The sequence below is a fragment of the Cyrtonyx montezumae genome, unplaced genomic scaffold, assembly GCF_038088225.1.
Source record: "Cyrtonyx montezumae isolate F1298 unplaced genomic scaffold, pur_monq_1.0 scaffold_25, whole genome shotgun sequence".
In the NCBI taxonomy this organism is placed as follows: Eukaryota; Metazoa; Chordata; class Aves; order Galliformes; family Odontophoridae; genus Cyrtonyx; species Cyrtonyx montezumae.
The window spans coordinates 11,969,833-11,988,600 of record NW_027071992.1 but is presented as its reverse complement, the minus strand read 5'-3'; the positions used below and the strand labels follow the sequence as shown (position 1 = coordinate 11,988,600).

At 39.7% G+C, this 18,768-nt stretch overlaps 2 protein-coding genes across 5 annotated transcripts in view; one reads left to right on the top strand and one right to left on the bottom strand.

Moving 5' to 3' along the window:
* The window catches only part of LOC136050809 (leukemia inhibitory factor receptor-like), a 177,837-nt gene that overhangs the window by 59,406 nt on the left and 99,663 nt on the right, over window positions 1–18,768 (bottom strand). The window lies entirely within an intron of this gene.
* Window positions 1–18,768, top strand: part of EGFLAM (EGF like, fibronectin type III and laminin G domains) — a 75,865-nt gene that overhangs the window by 26,237 nt on the left and 30,860 nt on the right. For both annotated transcript variants that reach the window (XM_065739930.1, XM_065739929.1), the window contains exons 4-9: window positions 285–311; window positions 4,078–4,195; window positions 4,762–4,897; window positions 10,059–10,225; window positions 18,004–18,119; window positions 18,348–18,684. In XM_065739930.1, the coding sequence (XP_065596002.1) occupies window positions 285–311; window positions 4,078–4,195; window positions 4,762–4,897; window positions 10,059–10,225; window positions 18,004–18,119; window positions 18,348–18,684 (901 nt within the window). The remainder of the gene's footprint in view (window positions 1–284; window positions 312–4,077; window positions 4,196–4,761; window positions 4,898–10,058; window positions 10,226–18,003; window positions 18,120–18,347; window positions 18,685–18,768) is intronic.

The following is an 18,768-nucleotide window of genomic DNA, read 5'->3' as shown; positions in this document are numbered from 1 at the left end:
TTTCCCACTTAGTTTTTTCAGCCCATCAAATAGCATTCTTGCTGGTAGTGCCAACAAAAATCAAACAACACATTTTTATTGTCTTCATCCTGGAAACAGTAATTCTTACTCCCTGGGAAAATAATCTGTATCCCTGTATTCACACAGGTGAATAACAGACTCAAATAATACTGTATGATGCAACACTGACCTTGTTCTGCTTTGCCGACCCATTATTTATGTGTATTTACCATCACTTTTTAGTGTGTTACTTCATTAACAAATTCTATTTTGATTTCTTCCAGGGTCAACTTGAAGGACAAGCAATTTTTGTAAGTATTGCTTCACATGAAGCTCAGACACAGCTGTGATTTAAAATGACTGAACTTTTCTGATCTGAGCTTTTCATAGATTCACCTCAGAAATATCTCCTCATTGGTCTTAAACGTTGGTTCTAATTAGCACCTAGACAGGATCTTTTGTAGTCAGAAAAGTAGTGACTAAAGCTCAAAATACAGAGGTAAAGAAGGGGAATGTATGCGTGGGTATAGCAGTTCCATTTTTAATGATGGATACATTTTCCATTCAGTCTCCTGAAGTGTTTGTGGATGTTTTGCTTGTGTAAGAAGACGTCAGCTATATTCAGGTGGTGAAGATTTAGAGGAGACCAGGACAGAGAGGCTTGCAGACACACAGTGATGGGAAGGACAGAAGCCCAACAGTGGGAGGGGAGGCGGAGATGGGGAGGACAGCAGTGCTGATGTCAATGAGGAGAACTGGGAGAACAACAGTTCTTATAAAATAGTTCTGAAATGAATTTACAGATGGTGAGCTATTCACATTAATTATTTCCAGCCCTGTCAATTCTGCTTCCTATGAGCAGTAAACAGACTGATCTTATTGTGAAGGAGGAAGCAAGCAGGAGGTGCTTGGCTCTGGGTAGGATAAAGGCAGGGATTTCAGCGTTTAACATCAACAGACTCCTGCTTTTTTTTTTTTTTTTTTAATGAGATTTGTTCAAAAATGGAGAAATCCAGTGAAATCAGTGGGCCTGGCACTGTCTTAACTAGGAGAGGCTGGGCTAAGAGGAGGCTGTCCAGACTGAAATCTCAGGACACGCCTGAGACAGGGCTCTCTGATTCAGTCCCAAGTTTGGATTGCAGCATTTCAGAGTTCAAGTCTAAGGCTGGGCCCTGTTTTCTGGTTGATAAAAATAACACTTGTGAGGGGTACATGTGGAGAATGTGACTGACTGGGATTAATCAGCTCCCAGCTGTCATTAATCCCCAGGAAGTGGTGTTCTTGCTGAAATATTTTCTGTTATATTCATACCAAACGCAACAGAAATCTGCAAGAGCTTTGTGGTTAAGTCTGCATAATTTATGTTTCCATCACTAAGCCTCCTTTGCTGGTGTGGGTATGATTTGCTGCCTTCTCAGAAGCTTCTCTGGACCTCGCAAGACTGTCATGGCGAGATCAGCTCTTCCTGTGCATGTGTCCATGTGCCTTTGCATGAGCAAAGTGGATAGTATCTTGTATTCTGCAGCCTGCAGAAGTGCTGAGGCAGTACCATTTACTAAGGCTTTGCTCTATTCATGAAGTTGTGCACGCACACACGTATATATGTATATATAAAAGCAATAACAATTAGCGTGCTTTAGAAGTGGGAGTATATTATGTCAGGCATAGAAAGGTAGAGAACAACAGTGCTCCCTACCAGATCTCCAAACACACGGGTACAAAATGGAGAGTGAGCAGCTGAGACCAGGGGAAGATTGGTAAGAGGACCAAATGGCATCACAACCAGCTCTGCTTCTTCAGCGATACCGCAATCCATGTGGCTTTTGTCTATTTGATGTTGGTTCGTTTTCTTCATACTAAAACCAAACAAAATGGAAATTTGATTTTATTTGGAAAATAATTTCTAATCTGGGTTTCTGTGAAGCAACTTCGAGTGCAGCCTCACAGAAAGACTCAGCACAGATGGAGGGAGCACAAGGCAGGGAGGGACACAATCCCTGTCTGCAACTGATTCCCATACTGCAGAAAAAGCATCACATTGCTTCACATTGTTGAAGAATATGAGATTATAGTGAAACTGCCAGTTGTCATGCTGCAGGGTTTTAGTAAGAGTGTCTTCTAAGACAAGAAACTGCAGTTGATGTTAGTTAAGTTTCATCAGGAGTGAAGTGTTCAATTTTGTGTACCATGCTTCAAAATACAGGAGCGGTTTGGAAAGAATGAAGGGATGAAATACAATAATTGTGAGCTGGTCTTTCAGTACAGCCCCTGAATTCCCTGTCTGTGAGGCTGCTGTCTCCTCTGAGATGCAACAAACTTGATTTTAAGACCCTTCTCCTAAATAAAAGTGGTAGAGAGCAGTTTACTGAAGTTTTGGGAATGAACGCATTGAACCTAAATAACTCAGTAGGACTTGGATTTTGGTTGGCCTTGCTGTCAATGAGGTGAGTTCTGTATAGTTTAGTTTGCAGACTTGACTTGAGAAGCAATAGTTAAGAGGCAAATATATAAGAATCTCACCATTTGCTGAGGCCAAGTTCTTGAATAGTGTGAAAGTGACCAGTGAATCAGACACATAATGGAGGATTTTTTTATTATAAGATGCTTTCAGGAACAAGTGCACACAGTTTAAATACAGATGCACAGCATAAATGACAAGATCAATAGAGTGGTGGAAGCTTATGGGTGGAGGTGATGGATTTTCAGTGGCTTTCATTTCAGATCACATTTGGAAAGATCACAGTCACTTCAGCTAAATAGATAAATATTTTCATTTGAATGTCCTCACGAATTCTCTCTGGGAAGTTACTTTTTCAGAATTGTAGTCATCTCTCGCAGATGAATCCAAATCACTCAAGCAGATCAAGAGTGAAGGATGGAAAAACAGGATAATGTTCAGGCAGTTTTTGTTAATATGAAATCAGTGATGGAGCTCCAAAACCATGGGTAGTGAAATGACAGATGGCAGGGTGTTGCTTAATGATGTTGCTTAATGAAATATGTTCCCCAAAGAGCAGAAAGGGAAAGTTTGTCCAAAAGGCCATTGTGAGCACATTTAGCAGATAGTAAAATTTTAGTATTGTTTACTATTTTACAGCAACTGGAAATGCAGATTTAAAGTCTGTTCAAGCTTAAAGTGAAAGGAGATCTCTACATTTCCACATGCTCTGTGAATAATGTTTTTAATATCAGAAAATGATAACCAAAAAAATATCTCTGTACAACAATTTTCTTTAACTGCATTTTCTTCACAGCAAAGCAGTCTGTGGCATAGAAACTGTTTACTTGTGTATGCTGTCAAAATTGATAAATCTAGGCTTTTCATCTACAGAGAGGCTACATATGAAGAACTCTGAATTTTTATATGAGTATTTTTAAACATGCATTTTTTGATAACATTAGCTACTTTCTGGAAGATTTTAGCAGGCTTCTCTGGAAAACATTCTGCAGATCTTTCTGTGGAGGACAGCAATGCCTTCCACGTGATAGCTGTTTGTGGGTTAGTCTTTCTGTGTTTATGGCAGAAGGACAAAAAAAGGAAGTGGTCAAGGCTGGCAGCTTGAAGAGGTCAGCCAGCAAGAAATATCATGAGAGGCAGTGAGACTGGGCTCTGCTCTATGAGAAATTCAAGATGGTTAGTTCACACGGCTTTAAACTGCTTTATTTTCAGAAGCTATGGTCCCATGGTTTCGATTTAAAAAATAAAAAATAAAAAAATGAAAAATGCACCACACTGATAACAAAGGCCAGCAATCAGCTCAAGGGAGAGAATAGTACGTGACTTCAGCTTGATCAGTGAAAGCATGTCAGAGGACACAAACATCCCTGAGAGTTATGCTGAGAAGTGGGTCCAGATCAGCCCAATGGATTCCCCAGGGGTGGAACTGCAGCTTGAGAGGAAGCACATGGTGACCTTTGGCTTTTAATTTCTGAGCAGGGCTGGAAGGCAGCAATCCTCCCAGGAGGCTGCATGGAAAACATCGTATCAGATCCCACTGACTCTTGCAGTTGTGAGTTGTTGTGAGTTGTTGTGCTTTCTTAACATTTTTTTTTTGTCTTTTCTCTTGACTCTGATAGGAAGTTGTTATTGGAGATTTGAAACCTGGCACCCCACATCGCGTTAGTGTTGGTGCCTATGGCTGGGCAGGGAAGGGACGACCAAGCATGCCCAGAGACGTCACAACCTTATCCCAAGGTAAACTCTGCTTTCTATTGAAAAGCTGTCAGGGCAGAGTCAGCTTGCAGGTAAATGCAGACTGCATGAGACTCTCAGTTTGCCTAAAGAGCAGTGAGTGATCAGGGGGCAAGATGAGCTGTGATAGCAAAGTGATGAGAAGCATGTCCCCATCCCCAGAGGTATTTAAGAGCCATGTTGAAGTAGCCACTGGGAAACACAGCTTGGTGATGGGACTTGGTAGGTCAGGTTGGTGACTGGAAATCATGATCTTGAAGGTGTTCTCCAATTTAGATGACTCATAGCCATCTGATGTTATGAATCTCTAATAAGTTTCTGCTAGACCATTCAAAGTAAGGTTTCGTTTAACAGTAGCACTAGCACATCTGTCCCACAGCAGGTCACTTACACCTAAGTCTCAGTCACGTGCAGCATTGCAATACTGTTTTTCCACAAATGTGGAGTTTTAGAGGGGCAGTAAGGGAAAAAGAAGCCTATAGATTTGATTCCTAAGTCTGTGAATTTGGCCTACTGTACATTTAAGTATGTCCACTTCTCTAATGCTGTTCTACATTTCTTTGGCACAGATAACTGCATGCCCCCTGCACCACCCTATCAGCCCCAGATTGTTGTTGTTTCTGATTCTGAAGTTGCATTATCCTGGAAGCCTGGGGCCAGTGAAGGAAGCTCTCCCATACAGTACTACATGGTGGAATTTATCAGGCAAGTCTGTCAGTGGAAACTGAATTTCTGTGGAGGTGTGCTATAGGTTTCTCTTCTTAAACTGCGCTATCAAACTGATGATAGATTCTTCTTATTATTTATTTATTACTGCATATAGTATGCTAAGTTTCACTCTCAATATTTGTTGAATCACCATGAAAATTTAAAGACAAGTCTAGAAGTAATCAAAATCAATATAAAATCACGGGTAAGTCCTACCTTTTGATGAAACAAGAAAAACATCTAGTTTAATCTGTTTCCTCTAATAGAAGCCTGGGTAAATTAAGTTTTAAGCTTCCTTTGTCATCAACTTCTTCAGTCACACTGAGAGAAGAGTTTGTGTCAGAGTGGTCACCCTGAGCAAATGTGCCTTTGACTGCTATAGGGAAAAACCCAGTGACTGCAGACTCATTTTGTAGATTTGTTTTAACTGACATGAGTATTTAGAGTCTTGAGTTGCAGGACTCAGATTTGTTGTTTTATCCCAGCTCTGATCAAGTGTCCACAAACAGTTGACTTTTCTCTTAGTTGTGGGTGTTCTGTGCCGTTTTTTTACTTTTGCTTTTATATTGAACTCTTTAAATTTTCTAGTAATAGATCTAATCTGTGAAAAGCTGCTAGCTTTATAAGATGCATGTAAAAGGTCAGGAGCAGGTGTTTGTGTATGCACACACAAACAAGTATCTGTACCTGGCTGTCCATATACTTGTGCATTCTAACATCTGTATTCAGGTCTTTTCTATCTTCATGTGCTTGTCCCTCTTTATCCTTACAGTGTGTGCAAAATGCAACCTTTGGAAGTTTAACCCTTTGAACAAACATGTTATGACAAGTTTTGGTTGAGGTTTCTGCATAAGAAGAATTGTTTCTTTATATGTGTTAAGCTATAAAGGTCAGAAATTCTTCCGAAAAACACTCATTTTAAAAAAGATTTATTGTTGTAAACGCAAACAGGAAAAAAACATTGGTTTTCAGTACTTTAAGTGTGATTACAATCTAGAAGATACTGATACAATGTGAAAAACTCCCAAGCTGAAAACACACTAGTGAACTTACGTGGTACGTTGTATTAAATGAACCAAAACGCTTCATATTCACTGGGAGAACATCCAATATTCATTTCACTGGGATGCAGACATGAGGGCTGAAGGTGCATTATGGCCATCATTTAAACTGCTATGGAATTACTGTTTATTTTTTCTGGTATCTATTTTTACAACATAATCATTTTCTGATCATTTATCTCTCTTTTTAATCTCTTAACACTCATCTAGTAGATAGGAAAGGGATTTCATTGGGTTCTGGTTGACAGTACATCTGTCACCTGTGTTTTTTTTACCAGAAAGATCACTACACATCTTCACAGAACCAGGGCCTCTCTAATGGAAGAAGTGGGCATCATCATTTCCACTTGATGTGTTGAAAGCTCACCTTTGAATGTATTTGTTCAAATGGAGAGCAGAAAATTGCCTTCACCATTTAAGTCAAGACATATGAGATACTGAAATTTCAGTGTTTTGTTGTTTTTAGACTTTGGGAAAGAATTTGCTAACAGCACGGTGTTTTGATTATACTGTTTAGTTTGACTTTTAAAGTGTACTTGTTAAATGTGGGATTATGCTTTCTTAGACTTGGAGGCCTGAGTATGTATTTGGAAAATGTTCAATGAGCCATAAGCTCTAATGTAGTTAGAAATAAAGATTTAACTTTAAGTTTCATTGTCTCTTGCTGTGTGTAGTTTTAACTACTGTGAATAGCATTAACATAAGTAAAAGCAGTTTAAATTAAACCAATGAAAAACCAAAACAAAACAGTGCAAACAAATTTAGAATTATATCCTCTTGTGTTTAAGAAATACAGTTCAGATGTTACACTGAGTTTTTTTGCAAAATTAATGATGCATATCTGTAATTTTTCTTGTGGGCAGCAAAGCCTCTAGAAACTATAACATGGTTTGCGTCATTTCAGTCCCCTCAGAACCAACATTATATTACTTTCACCCTATAAGAATCATGCTGAGAGACTGAGATGAAGGAAAAATCTTTTTATTTACTCAATTGTGATGTTGGGTGTTGAAAACTCATGGATATTTAATACATTAATTCCTTTCACTTGCCAGAATGTCATCAGAACCAGGGATAACCTGCTGTCTCCTTCTTGAGGTCTGAATTTGGGCCTTTTTTACAATTCTCCTGGTTAATGCCTGAAACAGATACTCTAGCTTTACTCTTATCTCACAATCTGAAAGGATTAAATACCTGAAAAGATAATGAATGAAGAAAGCAAAATAGTAGATGTAGAAATTAAGATGGAAATGTTTAATGATGTTAAGATCAGTGTAACATTTTACAGAAGAATAAGGCTAGAAAATTCTCTATTTTTTTCTTTTCCTCAATTGACCTGGTATATTGGTTAGGGTAATTTATAGAAACTGTCACAACTAAGATGAATAATTACTAAAAATAATATCCTGTGGTGCATTATTTCCTGCTTTGAACATTTTCCATACCAAATAAGAATGTATTGTATGCATTTATTTTTTGTAGGTATATCTTAAAAAAACTTTTTGTTTGTTGAACATGGTACTTGTCATGAATAGAAATGTGGCACAAGTAAGCAGTCAAAAACCTTGTAAAACTGATATCAGTAAGCGCTCACTCTTGAATCATTTTAAGTTGATTTTTAAAAGTAAGCTCAAATGAGTATACAATTGCTTTTCTCCACATTGGAAATAATTCTCTTCTGTGATGAACGATTCTCCACACGACAATGCAGAGCAAAAATCCAAATGTTCTGGGGCATAGCTAGGGCAGAGTTCTGCACTCAGTCTGTATCTGTTTAGTCATATTGACTTTACCCATAAGTTTATTATTTTTAAAGCACTCTGTCACTGGCCAGATTCTTACTGCATCATGTTTCTGTGTGGAGATGCACAGCTGTACTTTGAGAGCAGAAAATGCCTCATGCACAGAGACATCCCCTGAAGCAACCCTGCAAGATCCTGGCCAGAGGCAAACCTCTGCTGGTCCAGGGGAGGGGAGGTATCTCTGTGAGAAGGTGAGGAAAGTGGCATCAAGATGAGCTCTTCTAGTGTAAAGCTGACTTGAAGCAAAATTCAGCAAAATGTTCCAAGCTTAGAAAACGCAGGAATTGGCTGCCCTGAGTGTATGAGTTCATTGTGTTCCTCTCCCCATCTGTTTGCCATTTTGTCTTGTACCGATTTGTTCACACAGGGAATGTTCTGGAGAAATAGCAAAGTTCGAGCGATAAATCTCTCTTTTTCCCTCTCCTTCAGCTGCAGTTACTTACACATTTGCAGGCATTTCCTCTGTTATTCATTTCTGTAGAAGGAAGTCTTGTGAGGGAGAGTGAAGTCAAAGACTAGCCTGCGGCTTGTGGAGTTGTGACATTTTCTCCTCTGTTTCTGTAGGGAATAATATCTCTTTTGGGTTCTTCCCATTTGGGCACTGATGTTGGCAGGCTGCGTTACAAAGTGGCTTTAAGGCCATTTTTAATGATCAGGAATTCTTTGTGTTGCAATTAGAGCAAAAAAAAAGATGTGTGTAGGAAAACCGAGAGCATGCTACAAAGTGAGCATGTGGACGGAAGTGATGTTAACAGCTTTCATTTGGAACAGACTTTAAAAGTTTTCAGTTTGGCCTGGGCATCAAAAGCTTATAAAAGGGAAACAGTGACAGAGAGGCCAACAAAAATGCCCTCCTGTCTACCAGGAAATGGTGATGCAGAGTGACTGAGGATGGTCTGTTTAGTCATCATTGCATCTTGCACATTTATCTTATTTTAGGTTTATTTTTAGTGAGACAGTAAAATATTTGCATCCTGTGTGCCACTGCGTAGGAGTCAGGCAGCTGGGAACTATAGCTTTATCAGTACACTTGCCCTGCTGGCTCAACGTGAAGCCTCAGTGATCAATAATCTTGTATTGACTGATAAAGTGAAACATACGTTAACTTTGGCATTTCCTTCCAGCTGCAAATAAACAAATGCAAAATGCCTGCCTTGTGTTAAAATATTCACTGGAAAGCTGTTGGAGACATTTGCTGCTAGTCCTATGTAAACATCAGTAGATTCAGGGAGCACTTGGAGGTTATTTCCTGTAATAAATAGCACAAGGACATTTTAGAAACAGGCACTAGAATAATTTTCTCAGGAAGGTCATTTCTTTCCCTATTTTACCTTCATAGGCTTCAATTGAAATATTTTGCATGTTGTGGATTTAATGTTCATGTTTTGATTTTGTATACACTCATTTACCTTCTCAATCAATTTTCGACATGACTTCCTTTAGTGAGAGCAGAAATGGTGTGAAAGCTTTAGAATGTTCTCTCAAAGTGTTTGAAGCAGGCCTTGCCTTTCACATATCAATTTGCAGCCGAAAGTAAGCATTTCTAGATTTCCTGCAATGGTGATGAGACTATGTGAGTGGTTGTACTGATTTCAGCAGGATTGTAATGCATACAGAGTAGACATTTATTGGCCACTGGTTTCCAGTGCAAGTCAAGACCTATCTAGGCATGGCCCAAGGGCTATGAAAATATTTTTGCAAAGGCTGTGTTTTCTGCATTATTGTTCAGTTCTTTTGTTATTTGTAGGGAGAAGTGTTTGAATCCAGATTTTCCAGTGTGAGGTAGATTAACCTAATTGCCTGGGAAATTAAATGTTAGATTCTCATTCTGCTAATGCTTTTCCATGTTTCAAGGGTGGTCTCAGCAGCGTTAGAGCACAGCTCTTAGAAATAAATCAGAATCTTTCCTCTATTGCACAGAATTTCATTATGCAGCCAAGGAGACCTGCTGGTGGTGTACCTACTTTTGAAAACCATGGGCTCCAAATCCACAAAAATGAACCAGCAGAAGCTGATTTTCAAACTGTCCAATAAACCACCTCCTTGGATTTATCAGCAAAATCAGAATATATTTTTTTATTTCTGTGCGCTGCAATCTTTCCATGTCACAGGCTAAGAAATGATTTTATAGTATGGCCACTTAAGAATAAAGGATTTCAGTGTGATTCTACAGGCTTGTATCTCATTTATTTTATGTATTTCCCTGGGAAGTTTAAAGGCAGTTAATTTATACAGCCAGCTTTATTTACTTATCATCCTTTTTTTTTTTTTTTTTTTTTTTTTTTTTCCCTGAAGGCCAGACCTTGACAGCAATTGGACAGTAATAAGAGAGCAGATCCAGATGGAGTCTATGGTGCTCAAGGGTCTTCTCCCGAATACTAAGTATCAGTTTGCAGTTCGAGCAGCAAACTCCTATGGATCCAGCCCTGCCAGCATGCCAAGTGATATCGTCCGAACGTTCAGTGAGTAGAGCCACCATTTTGTCATTAATGCTGTATACTGGGGGCAGTCTGTGGTGGGCAACTGGAGAAAGAGTCCCCCTCCAAGCTGGGGCTCACAAGCACCCTGATTCAACACTTCTTATTCTTGTCCATGGTGCTTGCAGCATCCTGTGAAGGTTGAGCTGTGAATGAAGGTTAAAGCTCCAGGTAGAAGTACTCTCATGCCATTTCTGTGTTCTGGAGATCATTGGACAGATATTTTTTGGATTATTGTTTACTGACTTTTGTGCCAGCTTCATGCAGATCTGATAAGCAAATATCATGGGAAAAAATGGAAGAGACTAGTTTGTTTTGTCTTTTTTTGTTGTTTGTTCTAATTACTGTATAAATTACATATATAATTTAAAAAGCCAAAGACAATGTTTTCTGAATAGTAAGGCTCTTCAGGTACTAATCATAACCATGAAAAATAATGATATAAACAGATAAGCATCCTATTTTCATCAAAAGCTGTGTGGGAAGATATTAGGTGGAAATGCATTCAAAAATTGCACTCTTTCGAGCATCAGTGCAGGCCATGCACACTGAAATAAAGGATAAGTTCTATGTATGTGGTCCATCTTCTGATGGCCTTCAGGGTATTTTCCTCTGCCAGTGCCCTTGTCTCTGTGTGCTGACTCAGAGGTAGTGTTGCTCCTCACCTCCCCCAGAGCCAATGCAGTATGTGAGCATCCCAAGTGAGCAAATGCCAGCCCCACGTGACAAAGTAGACTCCATACTGGAGGCAGGGCTGATGATGGTCGGCACCATGCCTTAACTAGACTATATCCTTAATGTGTCAGAATCCTTATTGCATTTAGGAGATTTTATGTACTTAAAAACCCAGTTCTGAAGGCTTTCACAAGGGGTAGAACACTAGGAAAAAAGATAAAATGCTTGCAGGCAGTTTTAGTAGATTATAGAACTATAAAAACAACCTACAAGACTGATTTTTGTCTTTCCTCACATGAGATCATCTTTAATTAACAGGTGGAATACTACAGCTGATATTCAAGTAGGATGTTGAGCACAATTAGCATGCTGCAGAGATGTGGACCATCTTTTCAATGATCAATTTAACCCAATAAGGATTTATTTTTAGTTTGCTTCCTTATCTTGAAAACCTTCTGAAAACCGTCTTCTCTGATCTCATAAGTCAGTTTTCATCCATCTGCTATACTTCGAATCTCTTGAACAATTTGCATGATGTTTGTTGTGTCAGCTGAACTTTAAATCTAACTTCTGAAGAAAACATTCATAAAAATCAAGAAGGTGTAATGCGCTGTGGGATTTCTTGGCCTTGTTCAGCTTCTTGTGCCTCAGCCTTGCTTACATACTCCTCAGTATCCTGTTTACCCCCGATGGGAGTGTCTACGTTCTATAGTCAGAAAAGACAATGCTAATAAGGGTGGAGTAGTCTTTATACTGTACTTACTACTGTAGTACTCTAAGAAAGGTACTTTCTCCTCAAAAGTTTTAAAACTGGAAGCCATTTGTTCTACAGAGACTGGTAAGACAACTCTTAAACAACGATCTTATCAGTTGGAGTTGAATTCACATCTACTGTACATAAACACCAATCTCTGGAGAGATTCATGAGAGAATGGATATGAACATGACAGGTGTGTCTTGATCAGATCTGAATAATTACTGCACTTGAATGTTGCACAGCTCTCTGAATAGGCTCAGAAAGAATTTGTTAGTAGGCATATGGATGAAGCAGTGGTCGGGAGGTTGGTCTATTGCACTGCAGGGCTGGCAGCGCTTGAGGGAGACCTTCATACCCCAGAGCCACTGCTTTTTCTGTGCTACATCTACATCTAGCCCTGCACATACAATGGAGAATACAAATCTGGTTACTTGGCCCATCTGGTGTTGGTTTCCAGAACTGACTTTGCAAGTAGACTTCCACATACACCTGAAAAACCATGCTCTCTTCTTCTGGGTAGCAGTCTTCGCAACAACCAGCTTTTTCATGGTGAGCAGCGGTGTTCAAAGGTGACAAAAGGTATGCACCTTTAGAAATAAATTCTGTGTCTTTCAGGAAATAGGAGTTTGACTGAGAATAAAACTCTCATTTAGCTTTAGTACATGATGTCTGTGTCACACTGGTGTGATGCTAACCAGATATATGAGTACCTTACGTATTACTAGGAAAGCTAAGCTTCTGCAAATTCCTACTTCATGTTATGTATCTTCAGCTACTAAAATACCTTCCCCCTTCCTTTAACCAGAAAGGCAATAGTTACCTTTGGCCTAGCTGATCATTCAGTTCAGTTTTTCAGGTATAGACATTCAGTGTATCTGAGGTCCTCTGGATTACACCAGCTGGTTTTTGTCTGTCTCAGCCTCTCATACCTCTCCCATACACATTCAGTCCTCTGGTGATACCTCTAGTACCATAATGCATCTCAGATGACACCAGATGCTTTAATCTCTCAAAGTGCCAGCAGACAGTTCTTAGTTACCTATGGCTGCTGGAAGGGTGACAGACAGACAGTATGTCTGAAACTGGAGTATCTTTGCTTTTCAGGGTACCCATCTCAGGAGTGACTACCTTCATTGTAACTGTCCTCCTACATACACAGTGAAGCATGCCCCAGATATGTGGTGCTATTTTCTGACAGCCAGGGTATTATTACTCAGAAATACGTGAATTATCTTAGCTGGCAGAAATCCATACAATCTCTAGGTGCTTTGTTCATATAAGTATTGGTGCTCAGATCCTTACTGTGTATAAATTTTAAAAATGCAGAGCTTTATGAATCTATGAATCTATAACCTGCATTTTAATGCTTGTTTTAAAATAATAACATTCTGATACTTACTTTAAGTGAAAAGTGAATTCCCAGCATTACTGCAAAATACACCTCACATAGTCTATGTTGCATGGTTTAGAGACTATTATAATTCTTTGAAATTAGGCTGAGACAGTAGTGAGTCCCACAGATACTGAGCCCACACTATCTGCTGGGGCTTATCTCATTCTCATGTGTAATTGTCTTATTTTTATTAGAAAAGTGGCTGGATTTGCAGTACTCCTGACTCAGGTCAGCATATGAAATGGTTGTCTTTGTTTGCTAAAATGCTTCTCTGAAGAAATGCTGACTGTATCACCTAATGTGACAGACCTCCCAAGATCCTTGCAAGTACAGCATATGGCCTTGGTTATCAGCTGTTGCCCACTTACCTAGTAAAAAATTGCATGTTTGTTCTATATTATACTGATCCATTTCCAGGGAGGAAAGAGAGGGCAAGTTTCCCCAAAGGTCTGCATGTATTTGTAATTTGGTTTAGTTTTTTTATAGAAGGAAATGATGTAATAAATCTTTTTTTTTATTTTTTTTTTTCTTTCTGAATTGCAGACGCGGATTACAGGTGTTTCACTTACATGGTTGTTGGGGCTTTTGCTCCATCAGATCTTTCAAAACGTGATGGACAGTTTGCTTGAAAACAGAAGTTTTCACATATCAACTTTAGTAACAACAAAAGCAATGAACTGTCCCAAGTAATCAAACAAACAAACAAATTGTCCTCACCTGCATCACTTAAATACCCTTAATCTCCTGGGGAAACAGATGGTGTTTGCACTGTGCCTGGAAGGTCACTGGCCTTGGGCTTTGCTAGACTGACAGAGGAAGTACCTTCTGTTAAAAATACCCTCCTACTTGTCTCCATGGCTAACGTGACAGAAGTGGCTGCTTAATCTGGGTACATCCCTTCCTCCGGGCCTGGCCATCAGCACCTAGCTTCTCACAAATGAGGGCATCTGTATGCTCTGACTTGTGCTGAAAAAGGCATTGGCACAAGTGTTTATTCTGCACAGAGAGTGGATGTGCCTGCTGAGGCTTGGGGCAGGAAAGGAGCAGTCCCTTGGGCCCAGACATTGATGGAAGTGATGGTGATGTGTCTTGGAGATAGCAGATGGAGAATGTTTTCTGCAGAACTGCTTTTCAGAGATCTCCAAAGGTTTTACAAAGGCCACATTTGCATTTGCTGTTCCTGTTATATAAACGGCAACAAAAAGCAAGAACAATACTCCATGCTTAACTCTGGGTCACTGACAGGAATAAACCTCGGATAAAAAATGCCCTAATGTATTTAGGACTGAGACCTTTGAGATCTTCTGCATGATCAGTCTGTTACCACTTAGATTCATCCTACCCTCTCTGGCCTATTTCCTGCCTTCTTCTGGTCAGAGTACTGGTGGTCCTGATTACCTAATTAGTAAAACAGAGGTTTGTGTAGCTTTCTGGTATTTTAAAAAATATACCTTTGATATAGCTTAATCCCTGATTACTTCGAAAGAGGCTGTCTTAAGTTCAGGACCCCCACATGTTTTCCAATTAATTAGAAAACAGAATTATAAGACCTGATAGAGAGTCTTAAACGGGCTTCATCTTGATCACTGACACACTGGTATAAAGTAATACAGCATACATTTAATTTCTGGAGGTTTTTTGTTTGTATGTTTGTTTGTTTTTTGGCATTTGCAGTGGACTGCTTTGCTTTATTATCCCTGGTTTGCCACCCATTGTGAGGTGAGTTCTCCACCAAATCTGTGTGGTGCTCTTAAAAGATGGGCTAACACAGGGCGTTTGCTGCAGCAAGTTCTGTTGGCTTCTCTGCTTTCTGTTCGCTGCATAGTTTTGTTGCATCATGTCACCTGAGAGTGTCATGCTACACCAAGTTAACACCAAATGTAAGACAGAGTATAGTGACCGAGAAGCCAGTGGATGTTTGATAGTGTCTAATCATTTAGGTGAATATTCCATCACCTGTATGCATGCAGATGTAGTTAGATGCAAACTTCATTGTCTTCCCTGTGTTGCCAAAACTACTCACACTTTGGCAGGTAGAGTAATGAAGTATGTGCCATCTGAACCTTACATGGAACTGTAAGATCGAGAAAGGGAATTTTAGGCCATACAGAGACCTGTGGACATCAGGGCACCTTCTGTAATTACACTTTTCCTGGTGAAGTCAAGATTACATCTTGAAGACCTTTGAAGAAGGGCCTCAAAGCAATCTGTTCTGTTAGCCACAATAAGCCATTCCTCCTTTGCTCTCTCCAGGATCTAAGTGTTGTACCAGCTCAAATAGCTTAAAAGGAATCGTTGGCTGGTTTAAAATAGTGTGTACATGCCATATCACAGGCTCCTCTGTTGGAAAAGCATGGAACATCTAGTTTTGCTGGATGAAAGTGTCACACCTTCTGCTCGGAGAACCATGTTTAAGTGGCCATGTCTCATTGAGCATTGATGGCTACTTATGCCAGTAAGATAAAAATACACTCAAGAGAGTTGCATTTGTGTGAAACAGAATAGCATTAAAATCATGTATGATGCACATGAGCAAATCTACTACATATTAGAATGCAAAACTAAGACCAATTTTTTTCCTACAAATCAATATAAGAATACCTCATTCTCTGTATTACTTCATCTCTACTATCCTTACTGAAACTATATGCATTAAGCTAACAGAAAGCTTGCTTGGGAAGAGAAAAAATGTGGCAGAACTTAGACTGTAGCAGGTGTTTATTTTATAGTTTATACCCTCTAAGTTATAAAGTTGAGTTTGTGTATTACATTCAGTACTGATTAGATTTTTGTGACACATGATTGATCAGTAATGTGTGATTTTTCCTTTTTTTCCCCCCAACTAAGTTTTATTACTTCTGTTACTCTTAGATAATTTATGGTTTCATCCATTAGAAGATGTTCTCAAATATAAACAATATGAGCAATATAATTCTAAGAGCAAGAAGTAATATTACAGACCTAACTTAAAAGGAAGAGCATTCCAGCAAGCAGAAAACTGGTGCATTTTCTGACAGCTGAGTTAATGCTGGGCTCTGCTTCATTAGTACAATTTCCAGTAAACCACAAGTCACTTTTACAAGGCTTGTGTGCATTGACATTCTTTTGTAGAAGTACATGTCACAGAAAATTGCTTTTGCCAAAGAAAAATATTCTGATGCAGTAATGGATGGATGGAAGAGAAGTAGCCAGCCTTCCTTCCTAGAGTAAAATTATCTGGAGGTGGCAATTAATCTTAGTGACTATTCACGTGAATACTGGGAATATGAAGTTGTGGCCACATTTTGCTAATACCCTTTTTTTTTTCCACAATGAATTCAGGGTTGGGACCAGTTTGTAAATGTGTAGGCTGTTTCTCCAGTTATTATCCTCTGCCTGTGCTGTCACTGTCACTAGCAAAAATAATCTGTATTTTGTACAATTTTCCTCATCTCATAACCAACCATAAAGCTATCTGTTCTCTGCTTACATCCATTAGTAAAACTCCATGCTGAGTAACTCAACTTAATATACAGTTGAATTGTATTATTTACATATGATTAGCTATGAAAGTTAGAGTGGAGAGGCTTATACATATTCTATCCTGGTCTGTTTTGTTTGGAAATGTGTGTGCCTCATTACCACCACTCATTTGCTTCTGATTTTTCCGTGTGTCAGTGTGCCATGTGAACTCCATTGATAAGCAGCACCCCAGGAGCATATGGTGGGGTGGCCAATGAGCCAGCCAGTGCTTTTATCTTGTGCACACATGCTCGATTTCATAGCTGTCCATTAAACCTTATGGGTCGTGTATTTCACCTTAGCTTCAGGTTGCTCAGAGGTGGCAGTGAAGCTCTCACTACCACCAAGTGGTTCTCTGGTATCTCTAGGCTGCCAAGTCTCCTTCGTGCAGACTGCTGGCCCCACAGGACTTTTGAGCCTCTGTCTGTTGTGGTGGGAAGGACCTGCTAACCTGCAGGAAAGTACAGGAACCTGGGACTGCCAAAATAAATGAGCACATGTAGCCTTACAGAGGGTTTGCAAAGTCAGGATTACCTGTGCTGTTCTTAAGTGACTGCAGCATATTATGTGGGAAAACTGATGTATGATATCCACTGTTTCTCTACTTACCACATGTTTTATGTGCTTAACCTTACCAGAGTGACCAGGACCAGTAGTTATGCAGTTACCCTTACTGTATTTCTTCATGCCTTCTAGTAAATTTTCATAGCTAAAAAGCAATGTTTTAGTAGATTCACTGTGTTTTCACAGAAAAACACAGTTATCTTTTGCAGGGATCATCTTATTGCTTAAATTGGCAGTTCGCAGCTTGGAGTTCTCTGTGCTGCTCAGCACTATAAGGAGAAGCAGAGGCACTTGAGAAGAATGTGCCTTTCTTTTTACCAGGTGCCAAATTGCATTTTAAGAAGAGCCTACAGGTACGCATACAGTGTTAACCTCGAAAGTGTTGGAGCCAGTGGAGGCAGATAAAGCAGAATGTGCCACAAAAGTCCTACCTAGCTGCACCTCCTGGGCACTTCAGGTTATTTGGTTGACAGTGGGATGAACAAGTGATGGAATATTTATAAAAAGGAAAGGTTCAATCTAAGACCAATATCGCTTTATAGTGTGTAACATGCTGAAAAACATTCAGGGCCATTCTACTGAGGAAATGATAGGCAAAGTCAGTTTGCAGTGCGCATAGTGAGCTTTTCTTGTTCAGTTAAGGAAAAACAGTAAGTGACTCCATGAAGGACTTTTTTTGGTTTAAATGGTGTATGTATCACTTGTGGAACCTGTCCCATCTTGAGGCTGACACGTGCATTGCCTGTACTGAATGAACTTCTGTGATCTGCTTCTGATTTCATTGTTCTGTGTCAGGAAAGGTAAGATCTGAGCTGCTGTATGTGGAGAGGAAAAAAAATGTATGAACTGAGTACACCAGTTGTGTTTTTTCAGGTTCTGAGGAGTTAGGAAGTGGAAGTTATGGACATCGTTATATCACAGAAACGGTCACTGGTGATGATGATGGATTTGATGTGGATGACTCAGACTATGACATCTACATAGAAGAGGTAAATTTCAAGATTCCACTTTGACATATCTGTTTTCTTTTAAGTCTTAATGTTTTCAAGTTTCTAATCTCATCATATTGGTATTACTTGCTCAGATACAGTAATAGAATTTCTTTTTCCTTAGTGAGAATGGGTTTGTTACTTCAGGTCTGTGTCTTGGAAAATGTCATTGTCATGTCTGTGTCCAAATTAGATTTTACTCATTTGTGTTTTCTTCTTTCACTTCAGCTCAGACCACTTCCTGCTATCAAAGGAGGCAACAGGAAATTTCTGGTGGAAACCAAGGTCACGCCAGGGTCTAGCTCCAGGCTGCTGTCACGAGTCCTTACAACCACTTCTGAGCCTACCACTTCAACTCCCACCACCACGCGACCTTCCACCACAGCCAGGGTGACAACAACCAGGTCCACAAGAAGGGGCACCATGTCCTCTGCCCCACGTCTCTTTGATCTGTCCTGTGATGAGACCATCTGTTCTGCAGACAGCTTTTGTGTAAATGACTATGACCAAGGAGGCTCACGCTGCCACTGCAACTTGGGGAAAGGAGGGGAGATGTGCACAGAAGGTATGTTTCTGGGTGCAGAGCTCCTTGTCTGCCAGTATGTAGGGCTGTGCTTCTTCAGTGCCTTACTAACAGGTGTCCCCTCAA